Here is a 22,046-nt window from a genome sequence, read left to right as displayed (position 1 = left end):
TTCCCAGCCTGACCAGCTAAAACCAGGCTGGAAATGCATACTGATACCATTACATACTGCACCTTTAAAAGGGTTCTTAATGTTCATACGTTCATCAATTTCAAACTATATTGGTGGATTTAAACAGTTTTACCAATTAAAAGTTTGTTACCTAACATCTTTAGGAACAGATAATGCATTTAAATTTATATGAGGTATTGCAAAAATAAATTACAAAAAAATAAAAAATAAATAAATAACTAAATTGTATATCCGCTATGGTTCTTTTGATTGTTCCTCTTTATTAAAATATAATGGAATGTATTCACAACATTAATTACTACTAATGTGTACAAATTTTTGCACCAAAAGCTAATTTTGCTAAATTATTCTAGTTTTAGTTTGGTACTGTATATATATACATACATACATACATATATATACACATACAGATATATATACACATGTACTCAAGATACTTAAGATACAATAATACATTAAAGCAATTCATTTAATTTCCGTGTATTTTTTTACATACTATTGTATTATTTTTTGTTTGAATTTATATATATATATATATATATATATATATATATATATATATATATATATATATATATATAAACTAGAATATGATTTTTTTTTTAATCTGTTTATTTTGTAATGCAGAACATTTAACAGTTTTAAATAATTTATTAAACTATTCTAAACTGGTTACTATGAGTACTATACTATTTTATGAGTAAAAAAAAATATGAAAGACAATATTGCACTATCGAGCTTTAAGGAAACATTAGACAATGACCAATTTCAATTAATATGTCAAATCAAAAGTTGGTTATAGTTATATATATATATATATATATATATATATATATATATATATATATATATATATATATATATAAATAAATAATTTCTAATTTCCACCAATAACCAATATTTTACTTGTATGCTAGTTGTTCATTTTCTGCTGTTGTCATGATAAAGAAACGCTGAAAGCTTTATGAAAGAACAAGAGTTTATTAAGTGAGTTTAATAATAGAAAAGCATCATGGCTGGACACACACACACACACACAGAGAGAACTACTTACATAGAAACACTCCATCTAAGAGTGTGAGGTGAGGATGAGGATCCCACACAGCCTTGCAAATTCACTTTTCGTTTCGGTCTCGACCAACGAGAGTGGCGTTACTACAACATCATATTTGCATAACAACAGAACGACTTCATGGATAGACCAAATATTGACTCGCGATGCAAAACTCTTCTGGAAAAGCAACACTTTTGTCCTACCTTGTACATAATATTTATATATGTATACAGTACACGTTTCACTTCGAGCACAAGCATGCTGAAAGGGGGATGTTTTTATGGAGGAAAATAAAATTAAAGAAATAAACAGGAGTTTTTCACAATTGAGTTGTGATGAATCTTTTAATAATAATAATAATAATAATAATATAAAAAAATGTGTCATTTTTCTTAAACATTGATGTCAGCTAACTGCTAGAAGTGTGTATTTGAGGAACAATTATCAATGTTTACCAATGACGCTGAACATTTTATCTCTATATTATTCGCATTTAAGTGTCCAAGGCTACAAAAAATAATAAACAAGAATCAAAATGGCACCTTCCTGAAATGACCAAAAAAAAAACAAGAATCTGAAGTTCAAAGGACCTTTGAAAAAACTGCATTCATCTGAATGTACAGATGTTTTGTACGTCAAGTTGGCAAATTTTTATCTTAACAATCCTAGTTGCAGCATTTTCTTAAATCGTTTTTTACCGCTCAAACTGAATAAACATGTATCTCTCCCTACAATCATAATAATAATAACCGACAGTTGTGTTTAAGATCCCATTATGAAGACTCTGGGAACCCGGCAAGTAGGAAAACAGACCATTATAATAATAATAATATATTGTGCAGAAACACAGATGCTCATTCACGCCGCCTCATTCTCCCAGACGAAAGAAGTTACACACATTGTTCAGACCGCCGTTCCCATTGGCCCGTTCATCCAGTTTCTGCTCTTGAAACCCCAAGACCTCGGGAACTTTAGAAAAACAAGTCTCTGCTCTGCCAAAGACTCTTTTCCTCTACACCCGCAGGATCTCCAGGCAGTTGTTGTAGCAAATGGCGATCCAGTCTGGCTGAGTGGAGGCCCACTGCACGTTGTTGATCTCGCCCTCGGCTGTGTAGGCCAGGATGGGGTCCTCGATGGCTCTCGGCATCTGCTGGATGTCCCAGATCAGAGCCTGGTGATCGTCCGCTACAGTGGGGTTTAAAAGACAAGAGGGGCCAGGTAAAGAAGACTTGTATCAAATGGTAAAGCTACAGTCTTATACTGACGCGCTTCAGCTCGCAAACCAAAACGTGTCAATAATTAAGTTATTTTATTTTTGTTGGTTTTTAACACCTTTTGAGTGATTGTTAGGCTGCGTGCAAAACGAGCTACCACTCGAGTGTGTACTACTTCTTAATTTGAACTCATTACACTATTATTAAAACGTTTGTTCTATATAGTATGAATGAGAGTAGAATGAATCTGCCATTTGTCAGTAGCATTGGTTCACTCCCATTCAGGAATTCTCTAAGGTGGTATCATGGTATAGCTTAGTTTCCATTGAATGCACACTTCAGAATCTCACCAAAAGTAGTAGGTCATTCGAGTACTTCGCATGCGGTTTTTCCAATACCATAGTATGCAATTTTGTATAGTATGCCTTAGATAACATGCTGATGCCGCTCACACTGCTGGGAGTAGAGTTTGGATGAGAATGTAAACGTGCAGCACATTTTCTTCTTAAAAATGGAATTAATATCCAACAGAACTCACAGAAGTGAAAAAAATGACGGTTAAGAAAGCATCGGATCACTGGGATGTGGATGTTTGCACCAACTCTGCACTCGTTATGTTATGCACTGTTTGTTTATTTACACAAGGAAAAACTGGCGATGGGCTGTTGAATTATTACAAAATTCTAGTCTACAATTATTTAAATAAAAACAAGAACAATTACATTTACCACAAATAACATCTACTATATAAAGGAATACACCATTAATGCTGCCTATTATCAAAGACATGTTACTCGTATACTTTTGAATGGGGAAAAGCGTAACTGTCACTATGGTGATTGAAGCCCCGCCAAAGAGCTTAGAATGACCAAGAGGCGACACTCGACAGCCCCGCATTCCGCCATTGTGGAGTAAAAGCGATTGGCCATCTATTGGATCTTATTGCTGTCGCGATGGCAAGCAGCTGCTTTGTTTTTTATTTATTTATTTAAAAAGCGCATTAATACAACAGTTTTTATTTCAAAATGGCCGCCGTGCCATCTAGTGGCTGTTTTCTAAATTGCACTAAAGTGTCGCCTCTTGGTGATTCTATGCTCTTTGGCCCTGCCTTTCAAGTACAGGAGCTAATTAGCGATCGTTGTTTGGTGAATAAAGCTCTGCCCTCCAATACAGGAGCCAATCAGCGATCGCTATTGAATGACAACTCTGAGGGAGGGGCTCGGTGCAGACGTGACTTTCCAACGCAATCTCACGGCGATTTGTAACTTTTTGATTTAGTAGCTAATTTGTATGAATTCGTACAATTTAGTACGATTTGCTCATCACCCGATGAGGGTTGGGGTTAGGGGTGGGGTGCCGCGCCTCTTTTTTGAAATCATATATTTTTGTACGACTAAACTCGAATTAGCCACTAAACTGACAAAACGTAAAATACCTACGTTTCTTCATGAGATCAGGCTGGAGTTTCTGCAGATTTTGTGCGATACGAACATTTAGAAGTGAAACTAAACAGACAGTCGTTGTTTATTTGATTGGTTATTCGCAATATGTAATGTAATCATAAGCTTGGCAATTAGTTTTGGAGAATTTGATGTTTCCCTATTCAGACAGAATACCTGAGCATGAGGCGTTTCAAAAATGGTCGCTAAGTGAAATGACTTGCTTTAAAGGGACTTTGCCATTTTGCAATTTTTAAGTCTAACTAGCTAGCTAACATTGTAGCTACATATCACTTATGGTTCTGGTACGAGCAGTTAGTCAGGCGCACAACCTCTTTAAGCAGGGTTCTGGCATTGAGGTGAGACGTGCTCCACTGTATCGCACACTACTGTGAAGTGATCTCTCTCCTGTATTTGAAAGCTTGAATGAAGTTCCACCAATTTTACATTTAGATTGTTTCGTCTAGTTACCTTCTAGTCTTTAAAAATAGTCATTTTGTGGAAAGATGATCACGAAATATACATTTTTCCTGGAATTATTGCTTCTAGTTGTGCAGTTTTACTGCAGTTTAGTGCTGCCTAATGTGTGGGATTATCACTATTATAGTTGTGCCACATCTACTGCAAAGACCTTTACATTCCAGGTCATCCCATCCAGCTCTTAATGGATCCGCTCCTGGCCTACAAATGGCAGGAATGCCTAAACCATTTTTACTCATCATGCAGCTGATCATTTCATTTTTTTTTTCTTGCAGTGATAGAAAAAAAAATGTTTAGTCATGTGAACCAACAACACAGAAGTAGCTGCTGCTGACTATTTTTATATAATTGGTTTGGTGCTTCATGTCTCAAATTCAAAGTGTTAGTAGTGACAATTTTCTCTGACCATTTGGTGATCAACAATGTGTACAGCTTTTAAACCTCACCCATTTTGAGTGGCAGCCATTTCTGATGACGTTCAGTTTAACACTTTAGCCATCATATTCTTAACCACGCCCATCTTACCATTAGTTTGCTATCAGGGAATGATACGTAAAAAGAAAGCCCATTCCACTACTCAATTTTTTGTTTGTACGTCAAAAAAATGAAAATAAATATGTAAACGATTAAAAAAAATTATGAGGTACTAAATACAGAACGAAGTGAAAAAGCCCCCAAAACTTAAGCCACATGGAACTAAACCACACAATAGAAAAGACCCTCTGGTTAAAATCAGGGTATCTTCCGTCCAATCCATATCCGTTTTCAAACAAAAGAAGGAAAATGAAGAAAACGGCCGTTTTTCCGTTTTTCATTTGGTCACAAGAAACGAAAAAACGAGATTTTGGCTCAATTTTCATTTTTTAAATTTAGGGTAGGAAAATGGATAAACGACTTCAAAATTAATTATACAAATGAAGGCGGTGCTGAAACGCCAACTTTCCTTTCATTGGTTGATACACTAATTGGTTAACAGCTATAACCTGGTGACTAAATCTGACTTAAGCGCTTGCTGTTTGAAAACGAAATTGGATAGAATGGCACTGAAAAATAAATTCAGTTGGCAAATGGAAAAAAAAAAAAAAAAAAAAAAAAAGTCAACATGACAATAGGCAAAAAACAAAACATTAAGATAAAAAACATGGTGGAGTAGAATGACATTTTGATAAACGGAAAGTAGAATTTAAAACAAACAAACAAAAATCCCTGATATTCCAGGACTTGGAATGTGTGTGTGTGTGTGTGTGTGTGTGTGTGTCCGGGTTGGTTTCTAACCTGCTGTACATATGTGGCAGGAGGAATGAGGTGCCCAAGCGATGCCATTCACACAGGCACGGTGATTATTGAGTCGAGCGACTGGTGTACACGGCACACGCACATCTAGAATCACCACCTGACAACAGTACAACAACATTATATAGTAAACAACAAGAAGACTACAGACATCTTGCTGAAGAAAAAGAAAAACAAACCTCCATGCCATCCATTGCCATGGTGGCCAAGTAGTTAGGGTCCTGTTTGTTCCAGCAGAGGCGCAGCAGTGGGTGGTGTTGAGGGTCCTCATAGATGATGGTGCTGTGCTCCAGGTGTCGCAAATCAAACATACGCACAGACCCATCCGCTCCTACTGACGCAAACATATCCCGACCTCCACCCGCACGGCTGAATGCGATGTCATACACCTGAGAGCCAATAGAAAAGCAGGATTTAAATGGGAGAGAGAGAGAGTTGCAGAAGTTGCAGAATGACATCAATCTGAAATGAGAACATGAAGTACTGGCTCGAGTTGTTCCTAACCTCCTTGTCGTGAGCAATTAGCTGTGTTTTGACGTGACCCGACACTAGGTTGACTCTTCCCAGGACCTGTCCTGTCTCTAGACCCCAGATTGTACAAGTGGTGTCAATACTAGATGTCCCTGAAAAACAGAAAATAAACATACATTGACAAACTGATGGGCTTTGAAACTGAAGGCAAACATACAAATGCACAAAACTAAATTCTTCCCAAAACCCTTACCCAGGAGGTTGGGGTCCACTTCATTCCAGTCAAATGAGGTGAGGGGTGCACAGAAATCAGAGTTCTTATTATTATTCAGCAGACACTCCAGACGGGTCTCTGTATCATTCACCTGACAACAACAACAACATACATCCAGTTCACTTACTTCATTCATGCACAATGAGTTTCATGGTCACAGTATTAAAGGTGCCATAGATTGCAAAGAAGTTAAATTGTTCTTTGAAATCGATATAGTAGCTATTAGTGTTGTCACGATACTGGAATTTCCAACTTCGATACAATATCTTAAAAAAATATCAATATTTGATGCCATTCACATGGAAAAAATTCTTTTACATTAAAGGTTTTCAAATGAAGTAAAAAGGGGGAAATAATTACCATATAATGCTCATACCAGGTATGTCAGCAGTCCTTAAGTCCAAAATTCAATAAATTACAAAAAAGAAACTAAATTAGTGCAATCTCAGCTTATTTTCTGATTAAAACTAGTGTTAAAACCTTAATATTATTATTAATTGTTCATCTCCCTGCTGGTGAGTAGAGAGTGCAAGAAAGCAAAGCCAATATCGATACTAAGCAAAAAGAAAGATTGTAACATTTGAATTGTTTCAGTATTAATGTATCAATATTTTGACAACACTAGTAGCTATGAGGCTTAGGTAAGTTTTACCTTTTTATAATAGGCTTAATTATAACTCTAGAAAATATCCCTAGAACGACAACCATGTTTTTGACCATATTTGGAATGGTCGAGAATAATAACGCAGCAGCTCGTCATAACCTGGGGCCCGTTTCAGAAAGGAGGTTAAGAAAAAACTCAGAGTATTAACCCTGAAATGAGAGAAACTCTGTGTTTTCAATTTCAAAATGGCAAGCTTGTCAAGCTGGAGAAAGCAAGGTAAGTCAAGCCAGTTTTTGAAAGAGAGGTAACTTTAACTCAGAGTAAGTTACCACGGTAACTGACTCTGTGAACCTAACCTGGTCAGGAGCTGATTTATTCTCTAAACTTTGAGTTTCTGTCGGTCTTCTACCCTTTTTTTAAAGACAAAGCTGTATTTCTCACCTTAGCCTTACATTTCCACCTACCTATTTGTATGCTTTTTGCATATGCGCATAAAAAAAATCAGTTGATGGAAACGCCAAGATGCGCATAACTTTTGAAATGTTATGTTTAACTGATGAATGTAAAAGTGGGAACCTTAAATTAAACCGGTTGTCTGGATTCTTGTTCAATATTTTCAAATGAAGATGTGAAAAAGTTTATTTGAAACAAATGGTGTTTGAGGCTCATGATATATCATTTCCATGTACTGGACACTTTTTATTCAGCTATGGCCATGTATATCTAGGTTTTCCTTATATGGCATCTTTAAAGCTAAAGTATGCCTGATTGTTTCAAGCTGGAATCAAATCATAATTGACTCCATTTATCTCTTAATACACATTCCTGGTCTTATCGTGAACAACAGTAATCCCTGATATATCCTGAACAAAGCTCCACTGGCTTGTAAGAGATTAACATAACGCCAGCCTACAGTCTTCATTAAGTGTCAACAAACACTCAGTTTACTCGGACCCTTTAAAGCTGTAGTATGAGGCCTGGAACAGTTTAGTTTGTGCTGCAGCCATGTTGAGAAGACTTGATCCACTATGCAATCACTTCCAAAAAAAAAAAAACTAGGAATTTGCAAGGGATATGGTAGAACTGACACTATTGTTTTATCAGTGTGTATACAAGAGCTGAAATTCAGATATGGTCATATATGATTTAAATTCAAAAGTACACTGTTGTAAACAGAATAAGCCATTTGACTAATCAGAACAAGGTAGACTCTTGGAAAGAAGGGGTTTAGAGAGATTGAATCTTTGAACAGACTGATTCAGGTGCTTCATGTAAGACAAAATACTGCTTTGCATATTATGACATGACAGGTGTATTCTTGATCTAGGATGAACTTATTATAGAAGACCTCCAAAACAAAAAGAGCAAACTTTAATATTGCATAATAGGGGCACTTCAGAAACTGTGCACGTGCTCCTCCTGCATACCCTCCATATGCGCAGATAGTCTCCACTGGTTGCCAGTAGGTCTGGATAGACGCCTTTGGTGTCTGGGATCCACATGATCTTGGTGGTGGGGTACGGATGATCAAAAGTGTTTCTGCATACAAACTCTGAGCTCTCCTCCTCAAGACCAACCAGCTGGACCTGAACATCACAAAACAAATAGCATGATGTCATAAGTTTCTGACAGCATGAAAGTAGCACCTTTTTCATTTTTATAGACAATTATATATTTTCCCACTTTATTTTTGTGATCATTTTTGGTTGTGACTGCAAGCACCATATGTTGTGCCAAAAATGTGTTTTTCGGTTACCTGTGGAGCAAATATCTAAAAAAAACCAAATATATTTACCTTCCATTTTCTGCTTTGAAGACTGCTGATTAAATTAGGGCTGGACGATATGGCACAAATGCAACCTCAATAGTTATTTTCAATATTAAACGATGACAATATATATTTTACGATACAAGTTGATAATGCTTCCAGATTTAAAAGAGTACCCCAACAATGACTGAAGCCACAAAATATTAGAGGGTCCATTAAATGGCATAACATATTTTCAGCTGATAAATTTTCAGTTAGAGTTGTGCGATTTGGGGAAAATACCCAATTGCAATTTTTTTGACAGACATTGCGATTTTATTTTTGATTTAATTTTGTAGTCAAGATTCAGCTCAATAATTTGTAAGTTGTGGCAACAACTCTGCGACATCTCTTCAAAATGACCTGTGTTTGTTCCGTGTCTGTGACTGAAACTAAAATATTCCCATATCACGACATGCTGTTTTTCTTTGATATGAATTCTTCTATTAATACTTCAGTTGCAGATGCCATATTCCCACCTTCCTGCATTTTGCTGTTTGTTTCCTTTTTATTGAGGGTTTTCGGCATAGTTTGGTTGTGCAATTCTGTTTAGGCAGAATGAAAGTGTGCTCACTCAATTGGCTAGTAAGACTGTCAAGCTACTACGACAGTTTCAGCGGGGGAAGCTAAATAATACTTCATATCGCAGCCTCTTGCGATTAACTTGTTGCAACGTTTCGAATTGCAATTCGATTAATCGCACAGCGATTTCAGTAGCCGAAAAAATGGTACAGCTCTAATATCATCAAACTTTCAGATTCCCATTGTGGCACATTTCTGCTGTGTGATTGGCTCTTAGATCAATATAGAGTAAAAAAGTCCAGTGCTTATCATTGTTATTTATATTATATAATATTGTGATTCGATATGATATTTATATAATATTATGTATTCATAACTACGTGTGTGGAGGGATGAATAGTGTTTGTAAGTATATGCTGTGAAGTGTACATGTGAGTGGTAGATTTTTTTATGTGATAAAGCACAATAAAATGGCTGTATTTAAATGAATTCTTCTGGTCACTGACATGGGACTGATGATAAAAAAAGAGTCTATATTTATTTTCCCACAAAAAAACAACAACAAAAAAACAGTGGTAATGATTAAATGAAATGTCTAAAATTATTGCATTTTCTGACAATTATCATCAGGACTGGTGCGGGTGGTACAGAAAAATCTGTCAGTGAAAGGGTTTTGAAAGCCCTAGATATACTTCTATTATGAATTTTAGACAGACATTTTGTCCTCTACGAACCTATTCGTAACCTTTAATTCGCACACGCTAAATACAAGATACAAAATAACAGTCGCTTAAAATATACAATTATTAGTGTCTGTCATACATTTGCGCGTTAAAATTCCAACACTGTGGAATAACCTGCACCTTACATGTTTTTAGGCTACACACTTCACTATGTGAAATGATAGCGTGTGTCATAAGATCAGACATAAAGCATAGTGTTGTGTGGCAGCAGGTGTTTACCTTGTTGTTGTACTCCTCGACGAAGCTGCCGAGCGCGAGCCGAAAGCGCTTGTCGGGTCTGACGCTCCAGTTCATAGCATAGACGGTCCATGGCGCCTCGTATTTGTAGATCTCTTTTCGTTTACCGTGCAACGACATGCTTCAATCCCAGTGATCGGCGACAGCTAGAGAGAATTAGGTCGTTAGGAGTAGCTTGATTCGACGGGATGTTTAAAAAAGGCTCTTACAGAGATAAATATGGTCTCGGGTTTGTGCAGCGCGAGACAAAGAGAACGTCATAACAATCCCTCTCCGCAACGGCCGCGAAAACGACGAGCTGCCTACAAAACAGCACGATTCCTGCCTAATAAAACACGCAAATAACCATCAAACATTCATAACTGCGTGTAGCTAAAGGGCCATGTTTTTCCTTAGTCCCGACGGTTTTAATTCTAACTTTAGAAAGCCCTAAATAGGCCCTACCGCTCAACGGCGCATTTGGTCTGAAAGATGTGTGTCTGCGTTTCAAAATAAAAGTCCCGGATAGAAAATGGGGGTTGAGCGCTGAGGCTATTTATAGATCCATGTTGCTAGTTGATTATTTTACTTGCGCATCATACTGGGCGGCATAATGTTTATGAAATTTTGATTAATTTTAGCTCCCTTCAGCCATGGAAATTAGCAAAGTGTAAGATTTTTTTTAAACTGCAAAAACACTAATCGCAGTATGAAAATGTAAAATAAGAGTGAATATCAAATAGAGAATAGAGAAATATGAATAAAAATCTGAAATCTGATTTAAACAGAAGTGATTAGTAAAAATAATGTAAAAAAATGCTTGTAAACATATTTCATTCTCACTTTAAATTTATTTGAGACATTTCAGTGTCCTAATTATCTTTGAACCTTTGAAACCTGCAAAAACACTAAATAGATTAAAATGCAAACATAAATGATAAAATATATAAATAAATTAGTAAATAAATAAATAAATTCTTCATAAATAAAACATTACATAAATTAATATGCAAATATATAAATAAATGAATAAATAAATCCATAAATTATTGCATAAATAAAACATTAAATAAACAACATTTGCAAATTAATAAATGAATATAAATAATATATAATACGAATATAAATAAATGTATATAAAAAATCCACAATTGTTTTTGCATATATAAATATTTAAATAGAACGAGCATGCAAATAATTATATAAATTACGGGAAAAAAAGAAAATGCTAAACTGAAAGTTTATTCATCCCCTCTCTCAAACGTTTATTAGAAAAAAACTTTCAGTGTAGCATTTTTATATTCCCCTCCTGTAATTTATTTAATTATTTGCTTGCCTGCACTATTAACTATTTATATATTTATTTATGCAGAAATCTATGGATTTATTTACTCCTTTATTTATACATTTGCGTATTTATTTATTTATTGTTTTTGTAGGTTTCGCCCTCCATAAAATTGTAATAATAACAATACTATAAATAAATGCACAAATTCCTCCATAAATAAAACAATAAATAAATAAATATTTAGATAAATGAATAAATATACAAATTCCTGCATAAATAAAACAATAAATAAATTATATATATATATATATATATATATATATATATATATATATATATATATATATATATATATATATATATATATATATATATATATATATATATAGATAGATAATTCTACAGATTTCTGCATAAATAAATATAGAAATAATTAGTATTGCGGTGAGAAAGGGGGGAAATCTACAGTTTAGCATTTTCTTATTACCACATATCCGTGTAATATATTTAATTATTTATAAAAAAAAGTATACATATTTATTTATTTGCATATTTATTTATTGTTTTGTTTATGCAGGAACTTGCGGATTTATTATTTTATTTGTTTGCATATTTATTCATTGTTTTTGCATGTATGGTCCTCCATACATTGGTGTTGTTATTATTTAATACACAATATTATATATTTATATTGTATATTATACATAATATGTGTAACATTAATAACTAACCACGACATCTAACAGTCCACACTTCAGCTACAGTTTAAATAAAAAAAAAAAAGAATCATTTATTAGAGCGGCGTAAACGCCCGAATCTTTTCCTTTTCTTATCCTGGTTGTCAAGGCTCGCGCGCAAAGCATTGTGGGTAGAGTGATTCGGTCAGATGACCCCCTTGCCTCTCCTGTGAGGGGTACAGCTGCTGTCACACACTGAAGGTAACACCGGCGGTTACAGGTGGGTCTTCTTAAATTCCTTGGTCTTTTTTGTAATAAACCCGTGATCTGAAACGTTCGCACAGCCGCAGTGCAGCAGAAATGTCGCGTGTCGTTTGAACGTTACGGCTGTTCTTGTGGCGGCCGTTGCTAGTGAGCTAATCGGCTATCAGTCTACGGGGCTCATGGGGGATGGGGGAACCCGGGTTGGGACCTGTTAAATGTAATATTTGTTAAATTTATCAGACTTGACTATTACTGTATATCAGTCCGGTGTGTTCTCTAGCAGTTCAGCGTGAAAGTTTTAGTTTAACGACGAGGTGGCGCTGGCACGACGAGGTTTTCCGAGATTGGAGGTTAAGCTGGGTTAACATTTAATATTAACTTTGCGGTTTGTTATTCCAGAGTTTATTCCAGGACTGGCCTTGTAACAGGTGGAGCATGACTTGACAGCCGGTTATAGCTGTTAACTGATATTACTAGTTACGTGTAACTCCTTGTCTTGGCATAAACTGCTGTCAGATTTTTTTTTTTTTTTTTTACATACAATAGATTGAAGTATTGCTATATTAGTGCCAGTTGTAGTGTAAATGAATTCAAACCAGGCCTGAAGTGTATTTATGCCATGATGTTGTAATGAAGTTATCTTTATCTTTAATTATTATTTTATAATAATAATAATAGACAATTAAAAAACTTTTTTATATTTTCATATATTTTAATTGTTATCTTAATATTTGGTCATTTTCAATTTAGAATGAAATATACTGTACAAAGACTGATATACTATATACTAGTCAGCCATGGCTTCATTTGGGTATTAAAAGGCCATAAAACTAGCTAATTTGTGTTGAATATATTAATAGTAACATTAACTTACAAGACTAAATGAGCTAAAAATCAAAATGTAAACTCAAATAGTATTTAATATTTTAGTTTTTTCACTTAACAATTTGTCATTTTTAGATTAGAAACTCTTTTTCCAAGATCTTTGGCAACCTAATATAGGAAAAAAATGACACAAATGTTGAAAAGTCGTGAAAATGTAAAGTTAGGTCCTATATTATTTTTATTGTCAATACTATAATGCATCTTTATGTTTTATACATTTGTGTTTTTCATGCTGTGTTTTTTTTTCTTTAGAAAGAAATTGTCATTTGTAATTTTGCTATTTATTAAGAAAAAATTACATAATTTGTTAAATTTCATTATTATTATTATTAAATATAGTTTACATTTATATAGACTAAATAAATATACCAGGACAATTTGGTTGGCCCCATAAGTCGATGCTCATACTAAAGCTCCATATTTCTCCTCTTGAAGGAGAACATGCTACAGACTGTACCATGTGATTATTAAAGACTTTCAGCCAATTAAAGACACTTGTTTCAGTGAACATCTGAGGCTTAGGCTTTGACAATAAGACTCTCAAATGAATGTCTTACCTCCCCCTTCCTTATCTATCTATCTATCTATCTATCTATCTATCTATCTATCTATCTATCTATCTATCTATCTATCTATCTATCTATCTATGTGGTGCAAAACCTGGATATTTGAAACAATTATTTGTTCATCTATTGAGTGTTTTTCTGCATTGGTTATCAAAGTATTAATACATGCACACACACATTTCTGGTTAGCAGTTTAAACACTAGGTATTTTGTTATTAGAGTCTTATTTTGTGTTTACTACAACATGCCTTATTGTCTTAAGCATGGAGTACTTTGGGCTAAGTGTGTTTTGACATGTTTTTGGATATACACACTAAATAATTCACAAGGTAGTATCGTGACTGGTTTGATCACCTGTAATGTTATTGTCAAACATCGACTCTGTATTTTTCACTTACACCTCTACATTAGTTTATAGTACCAACAAATAAGCCTGAATATGCACTAGGGCTTTGCGATTTGGAAAAAATATCTAATTGTGATTTTTTTTTTTTTTTGACATATTGCGATTTGATTTATAATTTAATTCAAGCTTTAGCTCAATAATCTGTAGACCATGGCAACAATTCTGTGATATCTCTTAAAAATTACCTGTTTTTTTTCCTCCTGAAGGACATGCATAATAAACAAAAGGTAACACAAGATATTTTATATTTAAAACAATTTAAGAATATGGAAAACAATAATATTTATGACAGGCCTATTTAAATAATTTAAAAAAAGGATTAATTTGTTTTTTATTGCACAAAAATATTTTTTTCCACAGCTGTAATTTTTAAATGATCACATGACACAGGCTAGCAGAACATGTACACATATTTTCCCATCATATAAATTAATTTAGTTTTTAAATGGCAATATAATGAAATATTGATAACAATTAAAATAACAATATTTTTACTAGTGCTGGGCAATTTGGCCTAAAATCAAAATCTCAATGAATTGAACATTTTAACTTGATTACGATTAATGAACGGTTATTTTATTTGTTTTATTTTTTGCCCTCATAGTTCACTGACAGGTTATGTACAGTAAATATGCTCACATATTACAAGTGAGAGATTTCTGAAGGGGGCTTTACTTGATTTTAAAGTAATTGAAGGAAACATGCACTATCTATGATCTAGATAGTTGATAGATCTATTTATTGAAAATCAACGTTGAACAACTGAAATTAAAACACACATTGCCCTAAACCAAGCTAATTTTTCTTATAAAAAGTAAAAATTAATAACTTGCACTTTTGGAAACAAAATAAATTACTTTCTGTGTTTTTTTTTATTATAAAAGTAGAAAATAAGCAGCATATCTTCTAAATTAAATAACTATAAAATATAAATAAAATATGTCCTGTAAATAATAATTTAAACTGCATTTCTTGCATCTTCTGTAAACAAATATTTTAATGTAAATAATAATTTTATTGTTATAAAAAATATGCCGTCTCAAGGCACAGCTTCCAATCATAGTTAATTTAGTGCAAATGTGTGACGTGTAGTCACATTTTTTGAGTGGTACACAGGTATGTGCCATTTCAGCCTTAACAGAGCAGGGTCATGTGACTCCACATGCGGTCAGAAGAGTAATTGAAAAAAATTACCTGGAAAAATTTGATCGATTATAGGTTTTGAATTTTGATTTCGATTACTTTTCGATTAGTCGCCCAGTGCTAATTTTAGCTATACTTTTAATAAAATTATAAAATCTTTTTTTTCTTTCAAAAACATAATATCACACACTTTTGCACATACTTTTGAACACTTGGCTGTTTACAGTGGAGTTCATTTATATTTGTGTAGGTTGAGCCATGAGGCACCTGGTCTTCCTCCTCCTCCCAGCCCTGCTCCTGCTGTTGGCCCTGCCAGACACTAGGGGGCGCTACAACGACGACTTTGATGACGGTGAGGACATCGCTGAATTTGATGACAATGACTTTGCAGAGTTTGAGGATGTCAGCGAGGATCCAGCTGTGGATGTGGAGAAAGAACCACCACCTCGACCAGCTCCTTCGTCTACCCCTGTAGAGGATGACGAAGACGAGGCCACGGTGGAGAACGAAGACGGCCAGGATGAGTTTGAAGATACAGATGCACAGGTAATGATGTGATGTGAAAACATTTCTTCTGCAAATCAAAGTAAATGAATAATATAATCTGATCCAATCATCATTACAGGATCAAGACATGTACAACAAATATGACACTGACGAGTTTGAAGGCTACGAGAAGTCTAATCCTTCATTCAAAGACACTCTTATATACAGAGAGGTACAAACAAAAAACATTTGACCTTTACAGATGCATCAGTGGTGTCCTCATCTAACAGTGCATATTTTTAACAGGTCCCAGCACACTTGCAGAACAGCTGGGAGAGTTATTACATGGAAATCTTGATGGTCACTGGACTTCTTGCATACATTATGAACTACATAATTGGCAAAAATAAGAACAGCAGACTCGCACAGGCCTGGTTTAATTCCCACAGAGAACTTCTGGAGAGCAACTTTGCCCTTGTTGGTATGCATATGTCTTGTTTCGCTATATGCTGTTTTTGCTGACCTTGTTTTTTCTTCTGACTGTTGAATGTGTTTTGTCTTAGGTGATGATGGTACCAGTAAGGAAGCCACCAGTACAGGGAAGCTAAACCAGGAGAACGAGCACATCTACAACTTATGGTGTTCGGGACGGGTCTGCTGTGAGGGGATGCTCATTCAGCTGAAGGTAATATTTCATAAAAGATTATTTTGATGTCATTTAGGATTTAAATTGTGTGGGTGCTTAATTAAAGGTTGTTATTTTTTTAAAGAAGTCATTAAATGCATTTTACATTTTTGTTATATCATGTTCCTACAGAGTATTTTATAAAACTTTCAATAAAAGGCATAAAAAAACAAAACAAAAAAAACAATATATATATATATATATATATATATATATATATATATATATATATATATATATATATATATATATATATAGTTTTTTTTGTTTTTTATGCCTTTTATGCCTTTTCACTGCAAACTTTACCCATGTGTACAATTAAACTGAACTTGAAACTGGTAATTCAGAAAACTGAAATGAGAGGAAGAACAGTTGAAGATTTTATGTCAGTTGATTCATTTGTAAACTAGGGGTTTCTTTTGAATTCAGATACTTTCAGTTTGTTTTTTATTGCAGAGTGATCGCTCAAATGTGAAAATGTCAATATTTGATTTTGCATTTCATGAGCCTTTTAATGGTTTATTATGTAGCTGTAATGAAACACTCTTGGTTTGATGTGTGTCACCATCATGTCTTTTTTCAGTTTCTGAAAAGACAGGACCTGCTGAATGTGCTGGCCAGGATGATGAGACCAACCTGTGATCAAGTGGTAGGCACACAAACACTGATGTCTTACTGTGACTCATTACAAGTAGTATCTCAGATGACTGTTTACAAGAATGTTCCTCTCATTCTGACTTTTAATTTTCCACAGCAAGTTAAAGTGACTCTAAATGATGAGGATATGGACACCTTTGTGTTTGCTGTGGGAAGTCGGAAGGCCATGGCACGGATGCAGAAGGAGATGCAGGACCTGGTTAGTCAAAGAATTTACACGTTTTATATAATAAGGATTACTTTTTTATGGAAATGTTCAAAAGTTTGTGGATAACGAGATTTTTGTAAGAAATGTATATACAAATTTTTGAACCCATTTATCTTTTATAATAGATTTGTTTGAAATAATTTGTTATTTGGAACTTTCTATTATCAAAGATTTCTTAAATTTTTTTTATTTATAATAGACTCATTTCAAATACTTAAGCAAATATACAGTTCCCAAACTTGAACTTATGTATATGTGGTTTAAAAATAAAATTTTTCAATCATATGAGCAACCAGTCAGTATACATTTTAATTTAAATCTCTGCAAATGATAAACATGTATGTTATTTTTGGAATCAGATGTGACGGAAAGTAATGGCCGTAGTTCAGAAAGTCAGTCAGTAGTGTTGATCAAGTTCATTCATGTAATGATTTGTAAGACAAAAGTTGTTTTGTTTGCTTTTTTAACTGCACTAGTCTTCTTGTGTCTTTGATTTTGGTGTAGTCAGTGAGCAAATATTATCATCATATGTTTTTTTATTTTTTATTTTATTATCACCAAGACTTGGTCTTTGCTAACTTTATACTGTTTTGCTCTCCTAACAGAGTGAGTTCTGTGGCGATAAGCCCAAATCAGGGGCAAAATATGGCATCCCTGACTCTCTGACCATTTTATCAGAGATGGGAGAGGTCACGGATGGAGTGATGGACAACAAGGTGAGAAATGCAGATCAGAATTTCTCAGATTTACTGAGTTTCCTGTTGACCTGCCAATTAACAATGTGAACATGAAATATTAAAAAAATAAAAATAAGAAATAAACCCAATATAAACAAATAAAAGGTAATCCTAAATATGAATAGTATTGAAAAGTACAAAATAACACTGATTAAAAAGTATTTATCCTTGTTGTTAATGCCATTTTAATGCTGTTTTCAGATGGTACATTATCTCACCAGTCATGCTGATAAGATTGAGTCCATCCATTTTTCGGACCAATTCTCTGGTCCAAAAGTTATGCAAGAGTAAGATTTCCTAATTTGTCCCCTAGATTTTCATTTAATATTCCTATATTATGTTGGAGAATTTTTTTCTGGTTAATAAATGTAATTACTAATAGGTTCTAAATAATGTTTTTTTAGGGAAGGTCAGCCCTTAAAGCTGCCCGAGACCAAGAAAACACTGCTGTTTACATTTAACGGTGAGAGAAATCCGTTATCCAAAAATGGAAATTTGTCCTTGAAAGATTATCTGTGTGTTAATTGGCTGTGGTCTGCTTACCAGTGCCTGGGATGGGTAACACGTCTCCCAAAGATATGGACAGTCTGCTGCCTCTGATGAACATGGTGATTTACAGCATCGACAAGGTCAAGAAGCTCCGCCTCAACAGAGAAGTGAGTGAATGCACACAACCTGCACAACAGCATGTTTAATTAGTCACAGAAAGTTAATGTGTAGCTTTATCTGGCTATAGGGGAAACAGAAAGCCGACAGAAATCGTGCTCGCGTGGAGGAGAACTTCCTGAAACAGACTCATGCTCAGCGCCAGGAGGCCGCTCAAACACGCCGTGAAGAGAAGAAAAGAGCTGAGAAGGAAAGGATCATGAATGAGGAGGATCCTGAGAGACAGCGTCGCTTGGAGGTAGGGCTATGTAATTAATGCAAATTCATTTTTTTAATGAAACATCATAAAATCGAGACAAAACCATTATTGCCTTTACACTATTTTTGTATTTTTTTTTTATAAATAAAAATGTAAATAAATTAAATGTTAGACATGTTAACTGTCTAAAAAAGAAAAAAAAACTTTTAAATAGTTAACCTGAAAAGCTTACAATTTAATAAAAAGACAAGGTTAGTATTTCTTGAGTGCAGCATTTATAGAATGAAAGAATATGAGAGATAAGTGAGTGCAGCTGTCATACATTTCAAGTGCATAGTACTTAGAAAAAGACAGTGAATTATAGAAACCTTGAAAGGGCACCTATAATGAAAAATCTGTTTGTACAGAACTGTGTGTAGGTATTGTGTCCACTATCATATTGGAGTGATTAAAAACACAATTAGTCTCTATTTTAAAATCTCATGATTTTAGAATAGAATCCAAATCCCTCCCATTTTGAGGCTGACTGCAACATGATGTAGGAGTGTGGTTTTCCCTGCCCACCGAATTGATTGTCAGTCACGTATTAAAATGTCTCCATAGTTACACGTATAATCATATCCACAAGCCAGGACTTGCTCAAAGCAATTGGGATTAAAAAGATCTCCGCTTTCTGTATTCAGAAGCACCTCAAGAATGTTTTATATGTTTAAAACGTTTTTAAAACGGGGCATGTTTGTAATAAAGTAAAGACGATAAAATTGCCATGTAATTTATCACCACATCTGCGTGTCAGTACAATTATAAAAGAAGACACTTCAGCCCTGGTTTGTGGACATTAAATCAGATTTATTTTGTATGTTAACATACAGCAGTGGATATTAGCGTGTATTTTCTTGTTACATTTACTGTGCAAAAACAGTGCATAGTTAAACGCTCTCTCTCTGTGTGTGTGTGTGTGTGTGCGTGTGTGTGCGTGCGTGCGCGTGTGTGTGCGTGAACGTTGTAACAACATTGTGTGTGACTCATCTTTGCAGAAAGGCTTGAAATAACTCCACAACAAATACATCAAATAATCATTGGGAAAGTTCTTACTGTAATATTTCTCACAAACGTTATGTGAGATCTGCTTTCTTCATGTCTGTCACTCTGCTGTTTATCTGACGCAACGAGATGCCTCTGACAGGCATCGGGGAACAGTGGGCAAGGAGAAGTAGCTCATTTTCATTAAAGGCACAGGCAACAACAATTTTTAAGCAAATCTTAAAAAGAGGGTAAAATAGGTGTCCTTTAAAGAAGTACAGCTGTATAAATCCAGAATCAAACAAAAAGTGCTACAGGGGTAATTGATGTGTCTGTGCTCATTGGATAAGGGATTTATAAAAATACACACACAAAAAAGTCAAGTGTCCTTGAAAATTAAGTGAAAAAGTTATATATACTTGGTTATTTGTTTAAAAAAAATCAGTGTTTTTTACCTACTTTTATAATATCTTGCACTTTTTTGTGTAGTTTACATATTTTATTTATGGATGTATGTTTATGACTTCCCTGAGTAAACTTGAATTTAGTTTGAGCAACTCTTGTGTTTTTGGCCTCAAGAAAGTTGGTATTCTGTATTGATTTATTCAGCCTGGTATCTTAAGCCAAAATAACATTGTTATAGATTTTAATCCTCCATCCACTAGTGTGTATGTAAATACATTTCAATTTTTCAAATGTAGTGCTGCTATATGCATCAGTTTTCTCCTTCTGTTCTTCAGGAAGCCGCCCAGCGACGGGAACAGAAGAAGATGGAGAAGAAGCAGATGAAAATGAAGCAGATCAAAGTGAAAGCCATGTGAGACGGATACAAACACGCATACACACACACACACACACACACACACATACACTCATATTCATTAGAGACAGAATCTACTACTTCCACACCTGCTATTGTACACTTTTCTTCATGAATGTGCATGCCATTCGATTGGCTGCTGTTGCACCCATAGAAACGCTCTGTTTAATAGGAAGATTGGCTGTTGAGGAGTGAATCTGATCTTTAAAAGACAACTGTATTGGAGATGGTCTGTTCAAACAGCTTGAACTTGTTTCATTGTAGCAGCCATTTCAATCACAAGTTTTCGACATAACTGCATGACTGTTTTTATTGCAATAGGGTCAAGAATGTTGCTTTTTGTGGGCTTTGCTGTAATAAACTGGACTTTTTAGGCCTCATCAAACCAACTTTTCCAATTCAGATGTCTCTCGGAGTTCAGTGTTGACCTTCCAAAGCTTTATCGTGCTTTAGAGATTTCACTTCATCTCGTGAAAGTTTCAGCTATGCTTCTTTTAAAAGTGAAATCAGGGAGTGTTTTTAAAAGGAAATGGGTGGGTAAGAAAGCTTTTTGTACTACAGTGCTTCCTTAGCCATATTTCTATGAGTCCATGATCGCGAGTGTTTTATAGATGAGTAAAAGGCACATTATCACTGTCTTTCAATCTCTTTCTGTTTTTTTTATGAGCAAAGGCCCACTGTGAATTGTCACTGTCGAGGCAGCACAAACTCCTCCTTTATACGTATTTAATAGAGGTGAATTTTTAATTTATCGTTAAGTTAATAGTCAATCAGAGCATCCAAGAGCTTATATCATGTTTATGAGTGAACATTGACTGTAACATTTTTTCTGTAACATTTGTTAATGAGACGCTAACTAAATAAAACATTCATTAAAATGACTTTTTCTTGTTTTTTTTTTTTGGGGGGGGGGGTTGCTTCTCGGTTTATTCAATTCATTTCAGTTCAGCTTTATTTGTATAGCGCTTTTACAATGTAGATTGTGTCAAAGCAGCTTCACATAAATGGTCATAGTAACTGGATCAGGGTAGTTCAGTTTTAGTGTTTAAGTTCAGTTCAGTTTAGCTCAGTTCAGTGTGGTTTGAAGTCATTATTGAGAGTCCAAACACTGAAGAGCAAATTCATCGATGCGTAGCTGTACAGATCCTGAACCATGCAAGCCAGTGGCGACAGCGGAGAGGGAAAAAAAACTTCACCA

At 34.6% G+C, this 22,046-nt stretch overlaps 2 protein-coding genes across 3 annotated transcripts; one reads left to right on the top strand and one right to left on the bottom strand.

The window, feature by feature from the left end:
- Positions 1-982: 982 nt before the first annotated feature.
- On the bottom strand, positions 983-10,636 carry dcaf7 (ddb1 and cul4 associated factor 7). Of its 2 annotated transcripts, none has more exons than XM_068216042.1 (7): positions 10,142-10,636; positions 8,278-8,436; positions 6,226-6,337; positions 6,006-6,124; positions 5,681-5,890; positions 5,485-5,601; positions 983-2,264 (listed from the first exon to the last, which is right to left on the bottom strand). In XM_068216042.1, the coding sequence occupies exons 1-7, from the start codon at positions 10,277-10,279 to the stop codon at positions 2,088-2,090; spliced, it is 1,032 nt and encodes a 343-aa protein (XP_068072143.1). In that variant the 5' UTR covers positions 10,280-10,636; the 3' UTR covers positions 983-2,087.
- Positions 10,637-12,332: 1,696 nt separating this feature from the next.
- ccdc47 (coiled-coil domain containing 47) lies at positions 12,333-21,729 on the top strand. The gene is given in 13 exon segments (NM_001004551.1): positions 12,333-12,383; positions 15,618-15,913; positions 15,993-16,085; positions 16,160-16,334; positions 16,417-16,538; positions 17,122-17,187; positions 17,293-17,394; positions 18,009-18,119; positions 18,342-18,427; positions 18,545-18,603; positions 18,687-18,796; positions 18,877-19,044; positions 20,769-21,729. Coding segments are annotated over 12 exon segments (1,461 nt in total). The 5' UTR covers positions 12,333-12,383; positions 15,618-15,625; the 3' UTR covers positions 20,850-21,729.
- The last annotated feature ends 317 nt before the right edge of the window (positions 21,730-22,046 follow it).

Source organism: Danio rerio, chromosome 3, assembly GCF_049306965.1.
Source record: "Danio rerio strain Tuebingen ecotype United States chromosome 3, GRCz12tu, whole genome shotgun sequence".
NCBI lineage: Eukaryota > Metazoa > Chordata > Actinopteri > Cypriniformes > Danionidae > Danio > Danio rerio.
This window is presented reverse-complemented; position numbering and strand designations above follow the sequence as displayed.